The following is an 18,618-nucleotide window of genomic DNA, read 5'->3' on the forward strand; positions in this document are numbered from 1 at the left end:
ACGGTAGCCCATGGCAACCCACTGCCATAGGGGCTGTAGCCTATGCCATCGCCGGCGACTCAGGGCAGCCCAGCTCCAGGTTGAGCTGTTGTTCAGCATTGTCACTGGCCCTCATATGTGGGATTTGAACCGGGGCCCTCTGGCATCCCAAGCCAGTTCTTAACCATCGCGCCACTCGGCCGGCCCAAGCCATATTCTTTTGCAAAGGTTGCTGAGATTTCTAGATTTTATATTTTTACTTGACAACGAAGACCTTTTTAACGATACTTTAAACCTCTTTGAAGAAGAAGCAATCATGTTTTTAATAAAACTCAAATTAGGCATGAGTTTTGTGCAGCATGAATTTACAGAAACATTTTTATAGAGAACTATGTGAAGTCTGTTTTTTTCGAACTGTCCATTCTTTAAAAAAAATAAATCTGTTAGTACACAAAACTTTTTCGAAAAAGGAAGCAAAATAAATCAAATTGTTTCCAATGTGTAAAAGCTCCTATCAAGTGCATCAGTAAAATTGTAATTCTCCTCATACTAAAATTCGAAATAGAAAACTGTAACATAATGTTATCATTTTTAGTCATCGCGTTAAGGTTTTCACTAACAGTGAATACTAAATGAAATAGATAAAAAGATGTGGCATATGTTAAGAAGCATCTGAGACAATAGTTTTGAAACTTGTTGCCATTTACTGGAAAGTATTCTGTTCTTTCACTTTTTTGATGTACCCTGTTCACAAGCTATTTCCAAACTAGAGCATGGCCATGGAAAATAACCAGGAACCTTAATTAAAGAGTTTCTCTCCCCATTTCCTTGGCAACAAAAGATGAGTGAAAACTTCTCCTTTTTATTTTTTTTACTTAAGTATATAGTTCCTTTAAATGTTTTCCTATATTGGGTGTCATCTTTTTATTTTATCTTATTTTTTATCATTCTACAGGGGATTAAATACCTGTGCATTCCAGCAGCAGATTCACCATCTCAAAACCTGTAAGTTTTTTTTTCCTGTATTATTTGGAGATACTAAAAATGAATAAAGGGCTTTATAGTTAAATAGGTAAAGGACAGTGACCTCATGGACGTTGATGGGACCCTTGCCACAGCTGCTGCCTTCCAGGAGCGTCTGTGAGGTCCGCAGAGGTTGTGCTGCTGAGTTGAGCAGACTGTAGCTGGAGGCATGCTCCTTATTTGCTGGTTCTACTACTGCATAGCACTAACTGATGGGATATCTATAAGAAGAGTCGAATTTAAAAAAATGATACTTGAAACCAAACCATGAGCATGTTCATCCTTTCTCTAGAAGCAAAAACCCTTAAAGAAGCTATTGGGTTTTGTCTAACACAGCAATTGAAATAGAGCATGAGTCACATATGCAAGCCATAAATTTTCTGGGAGCCATATTTTAAAAAAAGTAAAAAAGAAACAGGTGACAATAAATTTAGTAATATGTTTTGTTACTAAATATATGTGTATCCAACATATGCAAAATACTGTCATTTCAACCACATGCTCAATATTTTTTTTAATGAGACACTTTACATGCCTTTTTGGTACTAAGTCTTCAAAATTAGGTAGGCATTTTTCACTCTTACAGTATATCTCAGTTCGTATCAGCTTTCGAGTACTTATACTTCTAAAGCCTGTCTGAGTTGAGTGAATAGATCTTTCTGGTTTAGGAAAGTCCAGGTCTCTATTTCCCCACAGCTGAATACATCTTTGGTGTCGTTTTAATTCTTGTTTCTCCCTATAAAGAGAAATTCATAATTGCTATCTTTTCCAGGTCACAGCAATCCTATGGAGACCCATAGGATTAGGCTTTGGCAGAATGGGGATCAGGCTTCTGGAGACCCACAGCATTTATGGCTTTAACATTCACACGCTTCAGTTTCCAGAAGTGACCCCAAAAGACTATGACATGGACTAGGTTAAAGTTTTACTGAGGCATGGCTTTGAGCCTGCAGGCTGCGAGGCTGGGAATAGAATTGCAGTGCTTAACCGTTCAGTGCATGCAGCAGATCCCAGGGGCTGCTGCTTAGGCTGGCCTTGGGATGTGTGTTGGAGGCCAGGCACCGGGACCTCCTAGAATCACATGTTACTGCATTTCATCAGGGAAGTTATAAATTGTGGTGCTGTTTGTGAATTTGGGAGTCCATAGGTTTGTCAGGATTCATCCTTCATGATTCTTCAGTTCTATTGCCTATAAATCTTACATAAGTGCAGACCACATGATCTTATGGTTAGTATCCCAAGTATCCAGCCTCTCTGAAAGCTGTCCAATCGGAACCTTAGCGAACCTTGATTTGTCATGGCTGTAAAGAAGAGAAATCAGTAAATTTTTGGGATCCACCAGTTTAAAAAACAAAGCGAGGGTGAGGGGTGGGCTAGAGTTGGATGGATTGACGGGATGGGTGCGCGGGTAGAGTAGGGGTCAGGTGGTATAGAGTTAGACAAGGAAAAGACAGGGGCAAGTTGGAAGTGGGGGCAAATACTTCCTACCTGGGGTTTGTGTCTCCACACTGATTCTCCATCATTTCACAGGAAAAGTCAATCTTGAAGGTTGAGGCTGGTGGAGGAAGGATTTTACTAAGATCACTAGGAAAATAGTAGTAGCTTAGGTCTAGAAGGAGGGGAAGAAGCATTAGAGAACTTCCTTGGTTACTAGTTGTGTCAAGAAACAGAAGTGGTTGGAAGGGCATGGTGTGTACGGAAGGAAGTGAGCACTGCCTTTCTCTGAAGACCACAGCAGTCTTCTGCCCATGTTTTGGTGACTATTTTTAGAATGGTTGCTTTGCTCTTATCTCAAACTGAGATTCCAACATACTGTGGAATTTGTCAATACCTGATTGGCAGTGTAACACATTCTGGGCACTCGTTGTCAGGGCAGGTGACCACTGTACTTGAGCTGCCCCCAGGATGTCTCAGCCTTGCTAGGAACCCAGCACTGTGCTAACCCAGTACTGTGTAACGCTGACTTACCACATGGAGACTGGGCACTGAGTGGTCCTGCGCTAGAGACACGTAAGCAAGAGACCTAGAATTAGAGTTCTCAGATTTAAAACCAGTTCCATCTACCTTGGGAAAGTCATTTTAATCCATCTAAACCTCAATTCTTTCATCTGAACAAGGCCTGAATTCAGGATTTGGGAGATGAGATCGTGTAGTGAAAGTGTTCTTTGTGAACTCTAAGCACTTTGAAAATAAGGGTCTACTTTTATTCTACACAAAATAAAAGTATGTTACTGTATCTTGAGAGTTGTAGAAAAGGTAGTTGAAAGTAAGTTGTGGTGCTCAGGAGGCCTGCTTCATTCACTTGGAAGACGTGCTTATGTGGAAAGACCATGGTGACAGAGGATGCAACAGCTACTCGTCTGTGTTCTAGTCTCATGGGTCAGTTCAAACCTTCTGGCAAAATCAGCCCAAACCTAGTCACCTTGGGGCCTGAGGACTAACCCATAATATTTGACTTAATTCTCTTCTGTCCCAAATATGTACAGTAATGTTGTTAAAATGTGTGGTTTGCCTCTTTAACCCTTTCCTTGTATCTGCATGAAAGTGTAGCATGGGACACCAGTTTCCAATAGGTAGTTATTGCAGCATCCGTGGTCAGGGCTAACCGTGCAGAGAACGCACCATTGCTGCTATTTCGAGTGAAGTCCTGCAATAGCACAACCTCTGTTTCAGTTGGAAAAGGAAGTCAAGACTATAACTCATCGAAAGGCAGAAAAACTGGCACTCTGCTGTTGGGAGTTATGTGCATGGGCATTTGTGTGCTTCTTTAGGGAAACTTAGTTTTAATCCCTTAGTAATAGCAAAACGTATGCATAAGTAAGGCTTTGGGCACATAAATGTCCATGATTCTATAAATGTCTTGCTCTAAACTGAAGTAATATGGAGATAAGTTTGAACTTTGAATGCACTTCTTGTGTTATGTGAAATGGCTTGAGTTGCTCTTCACCTGTTACAAATGCGTCACTGGAAAGCATAACATGCCATCTGGCAGTGAGCGTGCTTTCATGATGTCACCAGACTATTAATGTTGGCAGGCAGAACACTTGACTGCATTTATATGACCGCCTCAATTCTGGTAGCCTGCAAATATTAAGGCCTATGCAGGGAAGTCTAAAATGAACCTTTGCTTCTATATCACCAACTAATATGGTGGTCAGCAGACAAGTCCTCTTAATGCTCTGGTTAACAAAGCGAGAGGCGTCATGTCCGTCACTTGGAAAATGTACCAGTTACAACTAGTAGTCCGTTAGTCTCGCCGCTGTAATTCCTGATGCCTGAGAGTTCTTATGTTTAATGATAAAATAAATTCTAGAAAATTATATTGCTTATTGTTTTAAACTGACAGATTTTAAAAATTATTTCCAACTTTGGATCTAATTTAAGATTTTACATTCTAACTCTTTACCCACAGATTTCTATGCCTACAGGAATTCTTCTTGCTGATTATGCTTAGTAAGAGGTTTGTGACCTTTTGAGACCAACTGCTATTATTTGGCATTCAGTGGCTGCAAACTGCCCAGAAAGGTCAATTTTCTGTCTTGGCCTTCATAGTCACAAAGTCCCCAAGCCCCTATCTGATCTTCCAGGAACTTAATATGCAGAAACCTGGTTTGAGATAACATGAACACATTAAAATTTTAGCTCAGTTCCCCCATCCACCTTGCCTTGCAAAGTTAGGAAATGTGAAAGTTCAAGTTCTCATAGTCGTAATAACCCCAGGCCCAGGCTGCTGTGCTTTGCATGATTTATTACAATTGGAGGCATTCTAAGAGCTTGTAATAAATGCACATATTGAGTGTTCTCCAGGTGGCCGAGACGGATGGGTTGGTGATTGAAGGCTTTAGAAATACTTGCTTTTGTTCTCTCTCTGTGCTTTCTCATACAAGTTATTTTAACCTTCCTTCTCTCACTATAAATACCTGTCGTACACAATTGGTATAGTGTTAGGGGAAATAAGTAAAAGTGTTTTTTATGGACATTAAGCATTCCAAAGATTACATTTTCTGTCTATTCAAGCAAGGAGTATTAATGTCTTTTGAGAGTGAATGGTTAGATGTATAGTAGCTTATTTTATTCATTCTTATTTTAATGTTCATTAAATTGGTATTTTGTATTTAGATATCACTAAGGGAATAATTATCTTTTTTTATCTTCTCCTCTGTCAAGTCCAGGAGAGCTGGGTCTGTGCTGTGGAGTGGATAGCACTGCCCCATTACAGTGGGGCCTTTGTGACATTCAGTGCTCTACGAATCCAGCAGATCTCTGAACTTCTTGAGGTTTTTGTAAGGAGACGAGGCATTAACAAACAATACAGAGAGCTTATATTTAAAATATCAGTAAAACTTCCTTGCCTTATTCCACCTTCCTATCTTTTCATGTATTTTTCTTCTTTTAGCTGATGTATTCTGTACTCTCTTATTTACATTTTTCTTTGTTTTCATTATTTAAAAGAGCAATTTTGCAAGATCAGAGCAAGGTCGCCCAGGGTGGCCCTTCCAGACAGGCATATACATACACACACATGTGAGAACACACATACACACACGTGTGCACACATGGCTCATAAGGACTTTGCAGTGTATAGAAATGAGAAATATGCAGAAAATGTGTATTGCATCTCTCATAAAGACTTCCCTTATTTAACTTAATGATTTTTAGTCTTAGGTTATGTCCTCCTAGTGTTTTTAGAGTTGAACTATTCTTTGTGAAATGATGTTGTAGTATTAATAGATGATAGAGAGATTTTGGGTGTTTTGGTTTTGTAGTTTGTTTTTTAATAAACTTATCTGTCAGAATGAAAAGTGAGATATAAACAACCTGATTGAAAAATGGGCAGAGGGTCTGAATAGATGTCTTTTCAAAGGCACATCATCAGCAGGTACATGAAAAAATGCTTAACATCACTGATCATCAGAGAAATGCAAATCAAAACCACAAGGAGGTATCCCCTCACACCTGTCAGAATAGCTGTTGTCAAAATGACAATAAACAACAAGTGTTGGTGAGGATGTAGAGAAAAGGGAACCCTCATGCCCTGTTGGTGGGATTGTAGATTGATGCAGCCACTATGGAAACAACATAGAGATTCTTTAAAAAATTAAGAAAAGAACAACTGTATGATGCAGCTATTCCACTTCTGGATTTTTATCCTAAAAATATGAAAACACTAATTCAAAAATATTAATTCAAAAATGCTGTGTTTATTGCAGCATTATTTACAATAGCCAAGATGTACAAACAACACAAGTGTCCTCAGTGGATGAATGGATAAAGCAGAGGTGGCATGTACCGTATTTGCCGGCGTATAAGACGACTGGGCGTATAAGACGACCCCCTAACATTTCCACTCAAAATACAGAGTTTGTTATATACTCGCCGTATAAGACTACCCCCTCTTCCGCACACCTTCCACACACCAAATAAAAGGTAAAACAATATCAGATTTGATTTGGCCCACTGAAGTGCAAACAAGCGTATTGTATTTCGTGTCACCACATAACCGTTTTGGCGATGTTGAGCCACCATGTCTGCTACATGTTTTTCGAGTTCTGGCCAGTGTGGGGTGCCTCTTCTTAATGCACACTTACCCCTTGGCATACTCTTTAATGCTTTCTCATTTGATTTCCAGTCCCGAACCATCTTTTCTGTTACTCCATATTGTCTTGCAGCAGCACAATTATTATTTTCCTTAGCAAAGTTTATAACTTTCAGTTTAAAATTTGCATCATACTTCTTTCTTTTGGCTGGTGCCATGATAGGGATGATAGGGGTTTGACTGGTCGACATTTTCTATGCTGTACTGTACAATGGTGCAGTATTGTGGTTGGCTGTTGGCTGTATACAAAGCCTGATTGGATTGGTCCCTGCTCCCTGTTTGCCCGCCCTGTCACTATAGCAGTCTGGTCCACCCTTGCATCAGCATCTCCCTGGGACCTCACTAGTGCGCAAGTGCGAGCTCTTCAACATTCTAACAGGCACCATGATAGCGCAAAATTGCGAATCTTCAATGCATATGTAAAGAAATATACGGTAACCCGAATTTACCACACTTGCAAAATCGCACACGGCCGAGCATACACCCAGCAGCGCTGCTGATGCCTGAACGGTATGTGGAATGAAGTGGGCAGGCATCGGGAGGCCACTATGGCACGGGGCAAGCACTATGGGCAGTCTATCTGAAGTGTACCTGGCGTATAAGATGACCCCCCACTTGGAGGCATATTTTTCAGGGCCAAAAAATCGTCTTATACGCCGGCAAATACGGTATATACAATGGAGTATTACTCTGCTATAAAAAAGAGTGAAATCTTGCCACTTGCGACAACATGGATGGAGCTAGAGGATGTTGTGCTGAGTGGAGTAAGTCAGATGGAGAAGGACAAATGCCATATGATATCATTCATATGTGGAATCTAAAAAACAAACACATAAACAAAAAAAATGAACAAACAAAACTAAAACAAACTCATAGATACGGAGAACAGGTTGGTGGTTACCAGAGGGGAGGGGTTTGGTGGTGGGCGAAAGGGGTCAATTATGTGGTGATGGGTGGTAACTAGACTTTTGGGGGTGATCACTTTGTAGTGCATACAGATGTCAAATTATAATGCTGTATGCTTGAAACTTATGTAATAATAAAATAATTTTTTTAAAGAAAAATGTGGTACACATATTCCCCCAATTTTGTAAAAATGTTGACAGTGCAGGAAATATAAAAGTTATAAAAGTTGGGGAATTGCTAATAGAAATGTGAGTTAGTATTACGTGTTCAATAATGTACACTGGTACAACAGTCCTACGAGTGTCTGCCTGGGTGAAGAATGTTCCTTCTTGCTTGCTTCTGGGTGGGGTCATAGCTTCACGGTCAGTGTTCCAGCTGGAGGGGGCCTGGACAGGACCTGGGGGGCCTGGACTGATTTTGCCCCAGGAGGAAGCAGCTCTCTGATCTGAGCTTACCTTCCAGAGCCTGGGGCCTGATAGAAGCCGTCACCCATTCACTTTTTTTTTTTTTGCTTTTTTTTTAAACATTCCTTTCTGAGGAAAAAAGAAATCTAAGGACGCTTGCCTTTTCCTGTTTTTTCTCCTCTGCTTGTATGCACATATGTATACGTGTACACACACACATTCGTACTCTGTTGAGGGGAAGGAGAAACATCCTGGATCTTGTGGCTTTGCCATCAGTAGGGCTGGCTAGGGGTGAGCCCAGCTGCTGTTCAGGGCTCTTGCCAAGATCCCTGGGCTTTTGTGCACTCAGACGGTTGTTCTCAGCAAGAGAGGACTGCCTCATTTCCCACAGAGGGGATCCCAGCTACCAAGTATTGGAGTCAGAAGAAATTGTTCAGCCTCAAAAAATGAGCACTGTGTGTGGTGCGGCTTTGCTAGATCCATCTGCCATCCTTCCTGTGAGCATTCTGAAGGTCAGCAAGATCTGGCCGGTCCTGGTTTTGGCCTCTGGACAGAGGGAGGGATGCCCTGGCCCAGCACAAACTAAGGAAGAAGAAGAGGAAGGGGGCAGCGGCAGCTGCTGGGCTGTTGGCTGAGCCGCCACGGAGGACATCTCTCATGCAAAGTACCCTTCTGCCTGACCCCAGGTGTCCCTCTGGGGTGTCAGCAGCAGGCGTTATCGGGTGTTTGTCACGCACAAGTAGGTTGTGCTTTCCTTCTGGATCAGCCCAGCTGGCTTTCCTAGGACAGAACTGATCCCACATGTCTCCGTAATGAAGAAACAGAATGAAGAGCAGAATGGGGAAGCTGTGTTCATTGAAATGGCTTGTGGGATGCTGCTTCAGATTGTGCTTCTGCTTCACACTGGAGGATTGAGCAATACCAGGACCAGAGTCGCGGGTATTTCCCACTGTGAGGGAAGGGAGTTTAATTACCAGGGCTTCGGCTTATGTCATTTGCTTCCCTGGAAATAACCCCCCACTCCCTGCAACACACCAAAGCAGTAGTGAGCATGCCTGCCTCCTGGCTTTTCTTGGAAAAGGCATTTCTAGGAATGTCTGCCTGGCTTGGCCTCATTCCTAATATTTTCATGACTCAAGTTTCATGGCAGGGCTCTGAGCTATCCCGTCGTTGGCATCACTGTGCTCCTGGGCCAGGGCTGTGACCAGCCCTCTTACAGATGCCTGCCCTGGGCTCTGCAGCCCATGCCCCAACACAGTGGTGGACAGCAGCTCCCCATGGGTTTTCCCTGGACTTGATGCTTGACGCAGAGACAGCTGAAAGAGTCAAGTGCTGGTGGTGGGGGGAGCAGGAGTGCCTCCTCATGACTTCCTGGGCTCCTCAGCCCCTTCACACCTTCTCCGGGCTCTGGCAAGTTTGGGTGTTGCCCTGCTGCCCATACCCACACCCCTACTCTCTTATTCTGACTCTTGAACCCAGTGGCACCCCACAATATTTAAGACCCGGGTTTCATCACGCATGTGGTTTGGGACATGCAGGTGTAAACGTTGGATATAAGAAGTTGTTCCCATTTGGAAGTTGCAGTAAAGGGGTTCATTTGTCACCTTTCCAAGATCTTGGTGACCTCCACAGCACTGACCATGTTCCCCCAGACCCCAAGCTCTGCCTGCCTGGTGGAGCACTGGTAACTTGATGTCACTGAGTGGCCTTCACAGTCTTCTGTGGTTTACACAGTTAGTTAGGCAGTTGTCATTGATTTCTAGATTTGCTTTCCTTTTCTGGTTGTTGTGTTCTTCCCTGCCTGTCTTGTCTCAGATGCAGCTCTCCTTGACCAGAAAGACCCACCAAGGACAGGCATGAGCGTGGGCTGCAGGCATGGAGAGGCCTCTCCAGAACCCCTAGATGTCCTAATATAGCTGGCTAATGGACAAAGACGTGTACTCTCCGGACAGGGCTGTGTCCTGGGTTCTGGGATCTCCAGTCAAGCCCACCCCCACCCCCGGCTGTATGCAGTGGCCTGCGGAGAGGGACAGGTCTCACTGCATAAACCATGAAAAGAATTGAGAAGCAACCTGTAGCCACTCCTATGCCAGAAGCGTTAGCTCGCTGTTTAAAACTGTTGAATTAGTTGCTGGTATCAAGGTAGATGGTAGTTGGCTATCGGTAACAGAATATCTGATTGGCAGTATTTTAAGTTATAAAGGTATTTATTTATTCAACACCCTGATGAGAAGCCTGCAGGTGGGTGCTCCCAAGCCTGGACGGCAGCTCCATGATGTCCCCGTTTGCACCCTGCCGCCCTTGCAGTCCGGGGGCCTGTCGCCTGTGGCTGCAGGGCATCCCATGCAGCTGTAAGCGTGGTGCTCACTCCCAGTAGGAAACCTGGGCAGAGACTGCTAGCTTTCCTTTCATTAGGAAGGGGAAACTTTTCCAGAAGTCCCCACCACACCGCTTTGCCTTTCCTTCCCTAGGGCCAGAGCTGGAGGCGAGCTGGGGCATTCCGAGGGGCCAGGCCCTTTGCCGCCCCAGTAAGACCCGGGCAGCAGGAGGTGCCACACCATAGTTCTGTCCTGCAAAACCAGAGGAGCGCACCTCACACTCCACAGGGCTGGTTTTGCTCTGAGGATGGGAGGCTGAGCATGGAGCAGACACCCTGTGTGCAGCACCACGCCTGGGGGCCTGGCTTCTGCGCCGCACCAGCCCAAGGCCCACACCCCGCCACGCGGCTGAGTTGGCTGCCGTGTGTTTCTGCTCCACAGGCCTGCTCTGAGGACTCTTTCCGTATGAACAGTTCAGATTCCAGGATTACGGCAGGAATCTTTATTTTTTATTTTTATTTATTTATTTTTTTGCCAAGCCAGCCTTTGGAAGTACAGTTGCAATGCTCTGAGTCTCTTTGTAAGTTTATATCTAGGAGCATGTGTCCCTGGGAAATTTAACAGAAGCCTGTCTTGCAATGCTCTAGTAGTTATAAATTTCATGTGAGTGTGGAGTCCCTGGGTCGGACCCCTGGGACTTTGCACCTGTGGGAGCCCCATGTCCTGCGTTTGGCTGTAGTACAGTGTGCACACATGCACACTTATACTTTCTCTACTGCCTGCCTGCCCTTGTCCCTCTGGGCACCCACACTTAGGTTTCTGAGTTTCTTCTACAGACAATACCTGGCTGAGTTTGTTATGCCACACCTGAATTTACCATTCTTATTCACTTCATTTGGCCTGTCATCCTTCATGAGACAGTAGACCTAGCTTGTGGGGTTGGAAACTACATCTTCTTCACCTCTGAATCTACTGCAGCTTAGCGGAGTCCCTGGTAAACAGGCACTACTCAGTCAGAGCTTACAGCGATGAGTTTAGTCCATGGGCAACTTTAGACATTGTGCTGCTTTATAAGCCAGACAGGAAATGAAAAGCATTTAGTCGGTAGGTCCCCTTGGAGTATCTGTACTTAACCCACCGGCCCATCCAGAACCTGAGTGGTGCTGGTGCACACATGCTTAATGAACGAGTGTCAGGAGAAAGGGGTGGCAACAAAGCTAAGGGTCAGGAGGAATAATTCTGGTTTCATCATCATAAAGGACTTCAGAGTTTATAAGGCATAGTGCCCTATAAAACATCATTTCCACTTTATAAGTGAGGTTAAGGGAAGCCAAGTGACTTTGCCAAAGTCACGCAGCTGCTAAGCTGCTGAGCAGGTATTGGAGCTACAGTTGTCATTTCTCCATAGCTCTTCCATGACATGCAGACAGCACCTACCAAAGTTGAGGGAGGCCAGTGTGGGAGAGTACTGTTAGGTTTTCAGATTGTCACAAGTAAACTAGCTTTCGGGCTTGGGGAGCCTGCATGATGCAGGTACCTTCCTCGCCTGAATGGCTGCGGATGACCCCCGCTGCTATTCAAGTCATCAGTGTGAGGTCGCCAAAGTGCTGCTGAGCATTGAGGGGCCCAGACTGATCCTGGGGCTGGTCAGCAACCACCCCGCCGCCACCACTAGTCAGCGGCTACTGTGTGTTTCAGGGATTCCTTGCAGAGAAATTCTGAAAAGTCCAGAAGGTGGGCAGTCCTCCCCAGTCCTCAGTGTTGTGTGTGATGGATTCTAAAGCTGAAGCAGCTGCAGCCCTGGACAGTGTGACCTGTGGGAAGCTGTGGGGCTCTGAGACCTTTTTAAGAAACTTCAGGTGGATTTTTCTCTTCATCATGTGTTGAGTAGAGAAATGCCACTTCTCTTTTTTTCTCCCCCCAGGACAAGACATTTCAAAGAAAGTATTAAATTCATTCACGAGTGCCGACTCAGGGGAGAGGGCTGTCTTGTACACTGGTATGTATGCTTTTTGCCTAATAACAGTTGAGCATGTTCTGCTCAGCCTGGTTTCTCACCAGGTGTTTTCTGTATGTGAATAATTAGTTCATATCCTAGTAGTTTTCTCTGTCCTCTAAACCTCAAACACACAGCCCACCTGAACCCTCCTGTTTGTTAGTTATTATTTGCTTTTGCTGAAAGAACCGTACATTTTTGTTTTCATTTCACTTAGATTTTCATTTTCACAGTTAGGATTTCTGTAAGGACATCAAGGTCACTAGACAACGGAAGCTCCTTTTTTATTGACCTTTAACGTTCATCAGAACAGTCTCCTGAAGAGGGCACCTAGTCTGTAGCTCATTCCGGAAACTTCAAATGGCCTTTCAAAAACTGTTTCTTTCTGGAGAGTTTTGATTACATATGTGGGTGTTTAGCAAAATGACCATTTCTTCTACGTTTGTAGGCTGGGGCATTTATGTGTGTCTGGCTTACTACTTCGCTTTGAAAAGATCTGAATAGACTCTTAGAATTAAACAGTTTATATACAGCTATCCACCTGCATTCAGCTATAGTTTGTATGTGTGGAGATACACACACACACACACACACACACACACACACAGTGCAAAGAAAGCTGTTATGACATATAACCCAAGGACAGCACACAGAGAGCGCTGAGCACTGATGGCACATAGCAAGCTCTCAGTGAGTATCGGCTCTCATTTTTATTACCTTCAGTATTCATCCTAATAACATAATTAATTTGTCTGGGGAACCAGCAGCCAGCATTCTGGAGCCGGGGTGCTGCTGTCTGTTAAAATACAGGCTGAACATGACCCCTCTCTATCTTGAATGAGGCTTGATATTAATTTACAATTTTTTTAGTTCCCCCAGAGAAGTTACTGTTGCAGTGAAAGCCCTTTGGAAATGCAAAGTGATATCTCCTGGGGCGGGTTGCTGCTAAGGTTGGTGGCTGTCCTGCCATGACTGAGGGGACCCACTGCCTGGTATCCAGAGCAGTCATTTATGAAAACCATCATTTGTTCTAAGGGCCAGTAACCCAAAATGCGGGAGCAGGGACACTAGTCTGAGTTCTTAAAAAATGGCATTATGCAGTTTTATACGGTTCTTGAAATAATGTGATTTTTTTAAATTTTACTTTTGAAAAGAGTAGGACATGTTATAAATACAAATAGAGGGTTTGTAACATCCTTTACGTTTGCTTTAGAACACGTTATGAGGTGCAGCTGGAGCCATTTGAAGGGGAGTTTTGAACTCTGCCTGGGCTTCCAGGGCTCATGGAGAATTAAAGTCTCTAGGTTTGCAGCTCAAGAGGATATACCTTTTTAAAATTTTTCATTATTTCTGATCTAAAACCCTAGGGAAGAGCCACTACTTGAGAATGGTTTATTGTTATGACTGTCATCATCATTATTATTATTATTATCATCATCATTATTATTATGTAACTATGTGGACAGATGTTACATAATAAAGGGCCACATGTTAAACTAACTAACCAAAGGGGCCACATGTTAAACCTGACAAGCTCAGGAGACAGAAAATAACCACAGAGGATGGCGTGAACATAAAAATTCCTAACTAAGGTGGGCCAAGGCAGGAAGTCACATCCTTGGCCTGTAGCTTCCTTGACAAAGGTCACTCTTTACCTTAAGCCTGTCTGTCATCTTTTTGCATCTAAGATAACATATCCTTACAATACCAGAGCAATCTCTTTTTGCGGACCCCCCAGTGGGCACAACCCACCACACCAGAGCAGGAATCTACAAAATTCCTCATTGCTATCTTGTTCCCCAAATACTATCTCTATGTGCTGTAAAATGCTATTAACTATGCTGTACCCACCAATGTAAGAGAAATGTGTGTCTCTCCATTTTACTTTTTATCCAATCCCAGAGATTTCCCCTCTTTGCCTTCTCCCACCCCCTTAATCTACAACCAATGGATTTCATGTAACCTTCCTACTTTGATTCTAATGTATAAAATAAGTTGCAAAACAGCCATTTTCTGAAGTATTTTCTCAATCCGTTGAGACTGCTTCCCAGCAATTGTCGTCAGTTTGGCTCAAATAAACTCTTACAAGTTTTCTCTTAGGCTGGATGTTTTCCATCGACAACTATGTGTAGGTCGATATTGTAGGAATTAGTATTTCAAACAGTTGTGTAAATCTGAAGATAGGCATTTCTAGAAATGAGAAATTTGCTAAACTTCCCCATCTTAAACCGTTGCTAGAACACTAACTGACGCAGCACGACCTGTGACCGCCTTAATTTGCATATGCATTTAAAATGTGTCCCCTTACTTAGGCTGGTAGAGATGATTAGCTGTTGTTGCAGCAGAGCATCCACCTTGACCCTGAATCTCAGAGCACACGTGGAGTGTGCCCACTGTGGTGCTTTGCTTAGTTATGTCGAGAAGAACAAAATATTTGGTAAGGGTTTCTGTATTTTTTTTTAAGTTATAGATTAAGCCCTCACATATCTAGAAAGCCAGAATTTTTAAAAAACATAAAGCCTTCTAAACCGCTGCAGGTTATCAATGGATTTCCCGCATAGATCCCAGGCCCCTCAGCTTCCTTTGATGTGCTTTGATTACTTTATCTGTCCAGGGAAATGGGGGACATCTAAGGAGGAGCTCAGGAGTGACAGAGAATCACAACAGTGACGTGTCCGGAGCCATAGCCAGCAGAAAACCAATGAAAAAGGAGAGTAACACAGATAAAGAATGCCTCAGCTTCTAGTGTAATGGAAGCTAGTATGTTTATGAGTAATTTCCAAGTAACATGCTGGCATGCTGTCCACTCGCAATCCAGGGCAGGAAGACTTTGTAAAACAAGGTCCACAGGACCCCCTGCTCCACATGGGTCAGGAGAGGCACATGTGGCCCTACACATCCCTTGCACGTGTGCTGTTCTCTTGGCCCCACAGCCTGGCCGGTGTCTCCAGGAGTGTGACTCTGGTGACTGCGTACATCATGACTGTCACTGACTTTGGCTGGGAGGATGCCCTGCACACTGTGCGCGCTGGGCGGTCATGTGCCAACCCCAACCTGGGCTTCCAGCGACAGCTCCAGGACTTTGAGAAGCACGAGGTCCATCAGGTAACTGTGCTGGGTCTCTGGGTGTGGAGGCAGCAGCCCGGGAGGGCGCCTCAGGCTTTCTGTACACTCCAGCAGCGTGGAGCCTGGAGGTGGAAAGGCCCACAGTGGATGTCTCGTTGAAGCACGCCCCCTCCCCCACCGCCCTCCCCACTGCCACGTCCCCATTGAAGTCATTGCTTGTCCCTTGTTAACCAGCCACAGCCACGGGACATTACCCTTTACCATCTTCCTTGGGCCCCGGGTTGGCTTCTGTTTCTTTCCCTTTGGGTCAAGGGCTGTTTTCTTGGTTCGGCTTGCTTTCACATCCTCGAGCCAAAACCTTGAAGAAGGTTTGACACTGGCTGGCCAACCACAGAGCTATTTATTTCCTGGTTTATATGAGGCAAAATCTGTACCATTAAGTAATAGGTAACCGCCTACATAGATGCAGGGCTGTGTGTGACATTTTGGGTTTTTTTCCCAACGTCTCTAGTACCGGCAGTGGTTAAAGGAAGAATATGGAGAGAGCCCTTTGCAGGATACAGAAGAAGCCAAGAAGATTCTGGGTAAATATAAAGAGCTGGGGCACCCAGAGACCCAGCCTGGCGCCTGGAGGGGCAGCAGCTGTCAGGCCTCACCTCCCCTGGCCTACAGCCACTGTACCACAGAGACCTAAGGCACTGCGGGCGCCCTGGTGTGCCGGTTGCTGCCGCACAGGACAGGAGGGGCAGGTGGCCATCCAGGTTCCTTCCCAGGACCCCACCCAGCTCCGCCTCAGGCCCCTCCATCAGCCCTCTCCTGCCCAGCCAAAGCTTGCTGCCAGGCCTAGAGGCTGCCCCGCTGCACCTTTGTGTGGGCCAGTGAGTGTGTGCGCGCGTGCGTAAGTATCTGTGAACGTGTGAGTGTGTGAACAGTGCTGGCACAGTCACAGGATCCACACTGCCGGCCTTGGTACCCTACTTTCCCTCTGTCCAAGACTGCAGCGGAAGGCTTTCAAGTTGACCTCTGAGATACTGCTCAGCCAGAAGTAGCCTACGCCTGTGACAACAGTGAGGAGGGCTCGGGGCCCAGCAGCTGAAAGCAGCCGCCTCCCCCAGAACCCAGGGTTGCCTGGCGGGACAGCAGGGGGCCTGACTGCCTCCTGAGGGTAGTTCCAGGGGCCTTGGAAGGGGCGTGTGTGTGTGTGTGTGTGTGTGTGTGTGTGTGTGTGTGTGTGTGTGTGTGGGGGGGGGTGGTTTGGGTGCTCTGAGCACTGCCTCTCTTAATGAAAATGCCCCGGGCTTTGGCCCCCTCAGGTCCCCGGCGGAGTTCTACTTGGTGTTTGATTTCTGTGGCACTGACTGCATTTTAGTTCCATGGGGAGCACTACCCTTCACCCAGAGCACCTTTTCTTCTCCTGTGTGGCCTCACTTCCCCCCAACCTCTCACTGTCCTCACCCGGCAGGAGTCTCTTCCCCAGGACTGGGAAGAAAGAGCCTTCATTAGGCATTGTAGCAGTTTGCATTTAAAAACTCACTTTAAAAAGCCTGAGCACTTATTAAGCACCTTTGTGTATGCTGTGGATTTGATATTTGATCTCAGCTACCTCATTAAATGTTTTTTGAAAAGGTGTTTTTCGTTATTCCAATCAATTCTGCCTCATAGTTGAAAATGTTTGGTTATGATTGCTTTTGAAATCAAAGGGGAAAGCATCAATATCATTGAGCTATTTAAAGTTTCTGAGTTGGACCACAGTAATGCTTTCTGGTGGGTAAATTCCACATTTGGGCCTAGACCAGCATGTCAGAGAGCACCTGCAGTTTGCAGTGGGCATCGTGGCATGCTGTGAGCTCTCTGTGGTACAGTTCTTTATACCAACGCAGAGTGTTAAGCACACACAGCCACAGAATGAAAAAGTACACTCGGCCTCACCCTAAAGAGATGTTGTAGTTCATCTCTCTGATTCTACCACAAAAAGAGACCCTGAATAAGAAGAGCAGTTTCCATGCGTTTAGCAGCGGTTCTCAACCTGTGAGTTGCAACCTCTTTGGAGGTCGAACGACCCTTTCACAGGGGTCGCCGGGTACTCGTATGTGGGCGTATCTGCATGTGGGCCTGGAGATGGATAGAGGAGCGGTGTCTCGGTTCCTAAGATTATTGAAAATATGTGTTTTCCGATGGTCTTCGGCGACCCCTGTGAAAGGTTGAGAACCGCTGGTTTAGAGGGTTATGTCACAGGTGAACTCGATGGGGACCAGGGAGAATGAAGTCACCTGACTCTACACACTCGTACAGGCCCCAAATACAATGAGAAAAGGAAACATGGCCATAGAGTTATCCATGTTCAGCTGAAAGAATCTGCCTATAAAGTACATATTTTTTCTCAAACTGGAAAGAAATGTAAATATGTTAACTGGAAAAGTATTCAGGATATCAGCTTGAATGCTGATATGCATGTACATTTATGAACATCTGAATACATGCCTGTAGATCTTGAAATGTTGTTTTAATATTTGTTGCCAGTAATGTTCTTTCTCCACAGCCACACCAGGAATTCTGAAGTACTGGGCCTTTCTCAGAAGATTGTAATGTACCTGAAGCTTCTGAAATATTGCAAAGCCACAGAGTTTAGTCTGGTGCTGCCAAAAAAAACCAGCAACCTAGAGTTTATTTTTAAGTATCCAGAAGTGATTTGTAAACTTTGTTTTTCGTTTTAAACTGAATACATACATATATAACCCTGTTGTTACATGCTGAGAACTAAGGATGCTCTTTAGCAAGAGAATATATTTTTACCTTAATTTCACTGCTGTGGAATTTAACCTTATCTTTAATGCCTTTATAGCAATCTTAAGGGTCCTGCTGTGCTGGTCTGGTTCCTGGTTAGTGATCATGATTGCTTCTCATGACGATTGTGCTGCATCATGTGTTCTTAAATTCCGCAGCTTGGGACATATCTCTTGGTGTGTGTTTTATCCACGGTTTTTGTTTTCCATGGTAGCATTTACCCAAAGCTATACGTTTTTGTTAATAAAGGGCCACATTTAACTTCATGTGCAATGCATTCTTCCTTAGCTTAAGTGTGGATGTCACACCTTGCTGCCTACGAGGGTCGTGTTAGAGGCTGTTGTTTTCCTCCAGAAGGTAGTGCAGTAGACACTAGGAAAGGTGACTTAATTTCTCCATGGGAGGAAAATTGGTCCTCATTGCGCGCAGGAAGAAACTGGATTTTGGAGTTACGTTTTGCCCCACAGTGTGAGCACTGCCTCCCTGGCACCCCTGGGATTGCTGCATTTCACACAGGGAATTCGGCCGGGTACTCCTTAAACATTG

At 44.7% G+C, this 18,618-nt stretch overlaps 1 protein-coding gene across 6 annotated transcripts in view; it reads left to right on the forward strand.

Moving 5' to 3' along the window:
• The window catches only part of DUSP22 (dual specificity phosphatase 22), a 71,255-nt gene extending 52,917 nt beyond the window's left edge, over positions 1-18,338 (forward strand). For 4 of the 6 annotated variants that reach the window (XM_019629422.1, XM_019629426.1, XM_019629425.1 and 1 more), the window contains 4 exons: positions 935-984; positions 12,151-12,225; positions 15,156-15,327; positions 15,800-16,917. In XM_019629422.1, coding sequence (XP_019484967.1) covers positions 935-984; positions 12,151-12,225; positions 15,156-15,327; positions 15,800-15,982 — 480 coding nt within the window. In that variant the 3' untranslated portion in view covers positions 15,983-16,917. Of the gene's footprint in view, positions 1-934; positions 985-12,150; positions 12,226-15,155; positions 15,328-15,799; positions 16,918-17,827 lie in introns of those variants that run through there. The other 2 variants (XM_019629424.1, XM_019629423.1) reach the window with 2 other exon arrangements.
• The last annotated feature ends 280 nt before the right edge of the window (positions 18,339-18,618 follow it).

This window comes from Hipposideros armiger, unplaced genomic scaffold (genome assembly GCF_001890085.2).
Source record: "Hipposideros armiger isolate ML-2016 unplaced genomic scaffold, ASM189008v1 scaffold_854, whole genome shotgun sequence".
Lineage (NCBI taxonomy): Eukaryota > Metazoa > Chordata > Mammalia > Chiroptera > Hipposideridae > Hipposideros > Hipposideros armiger.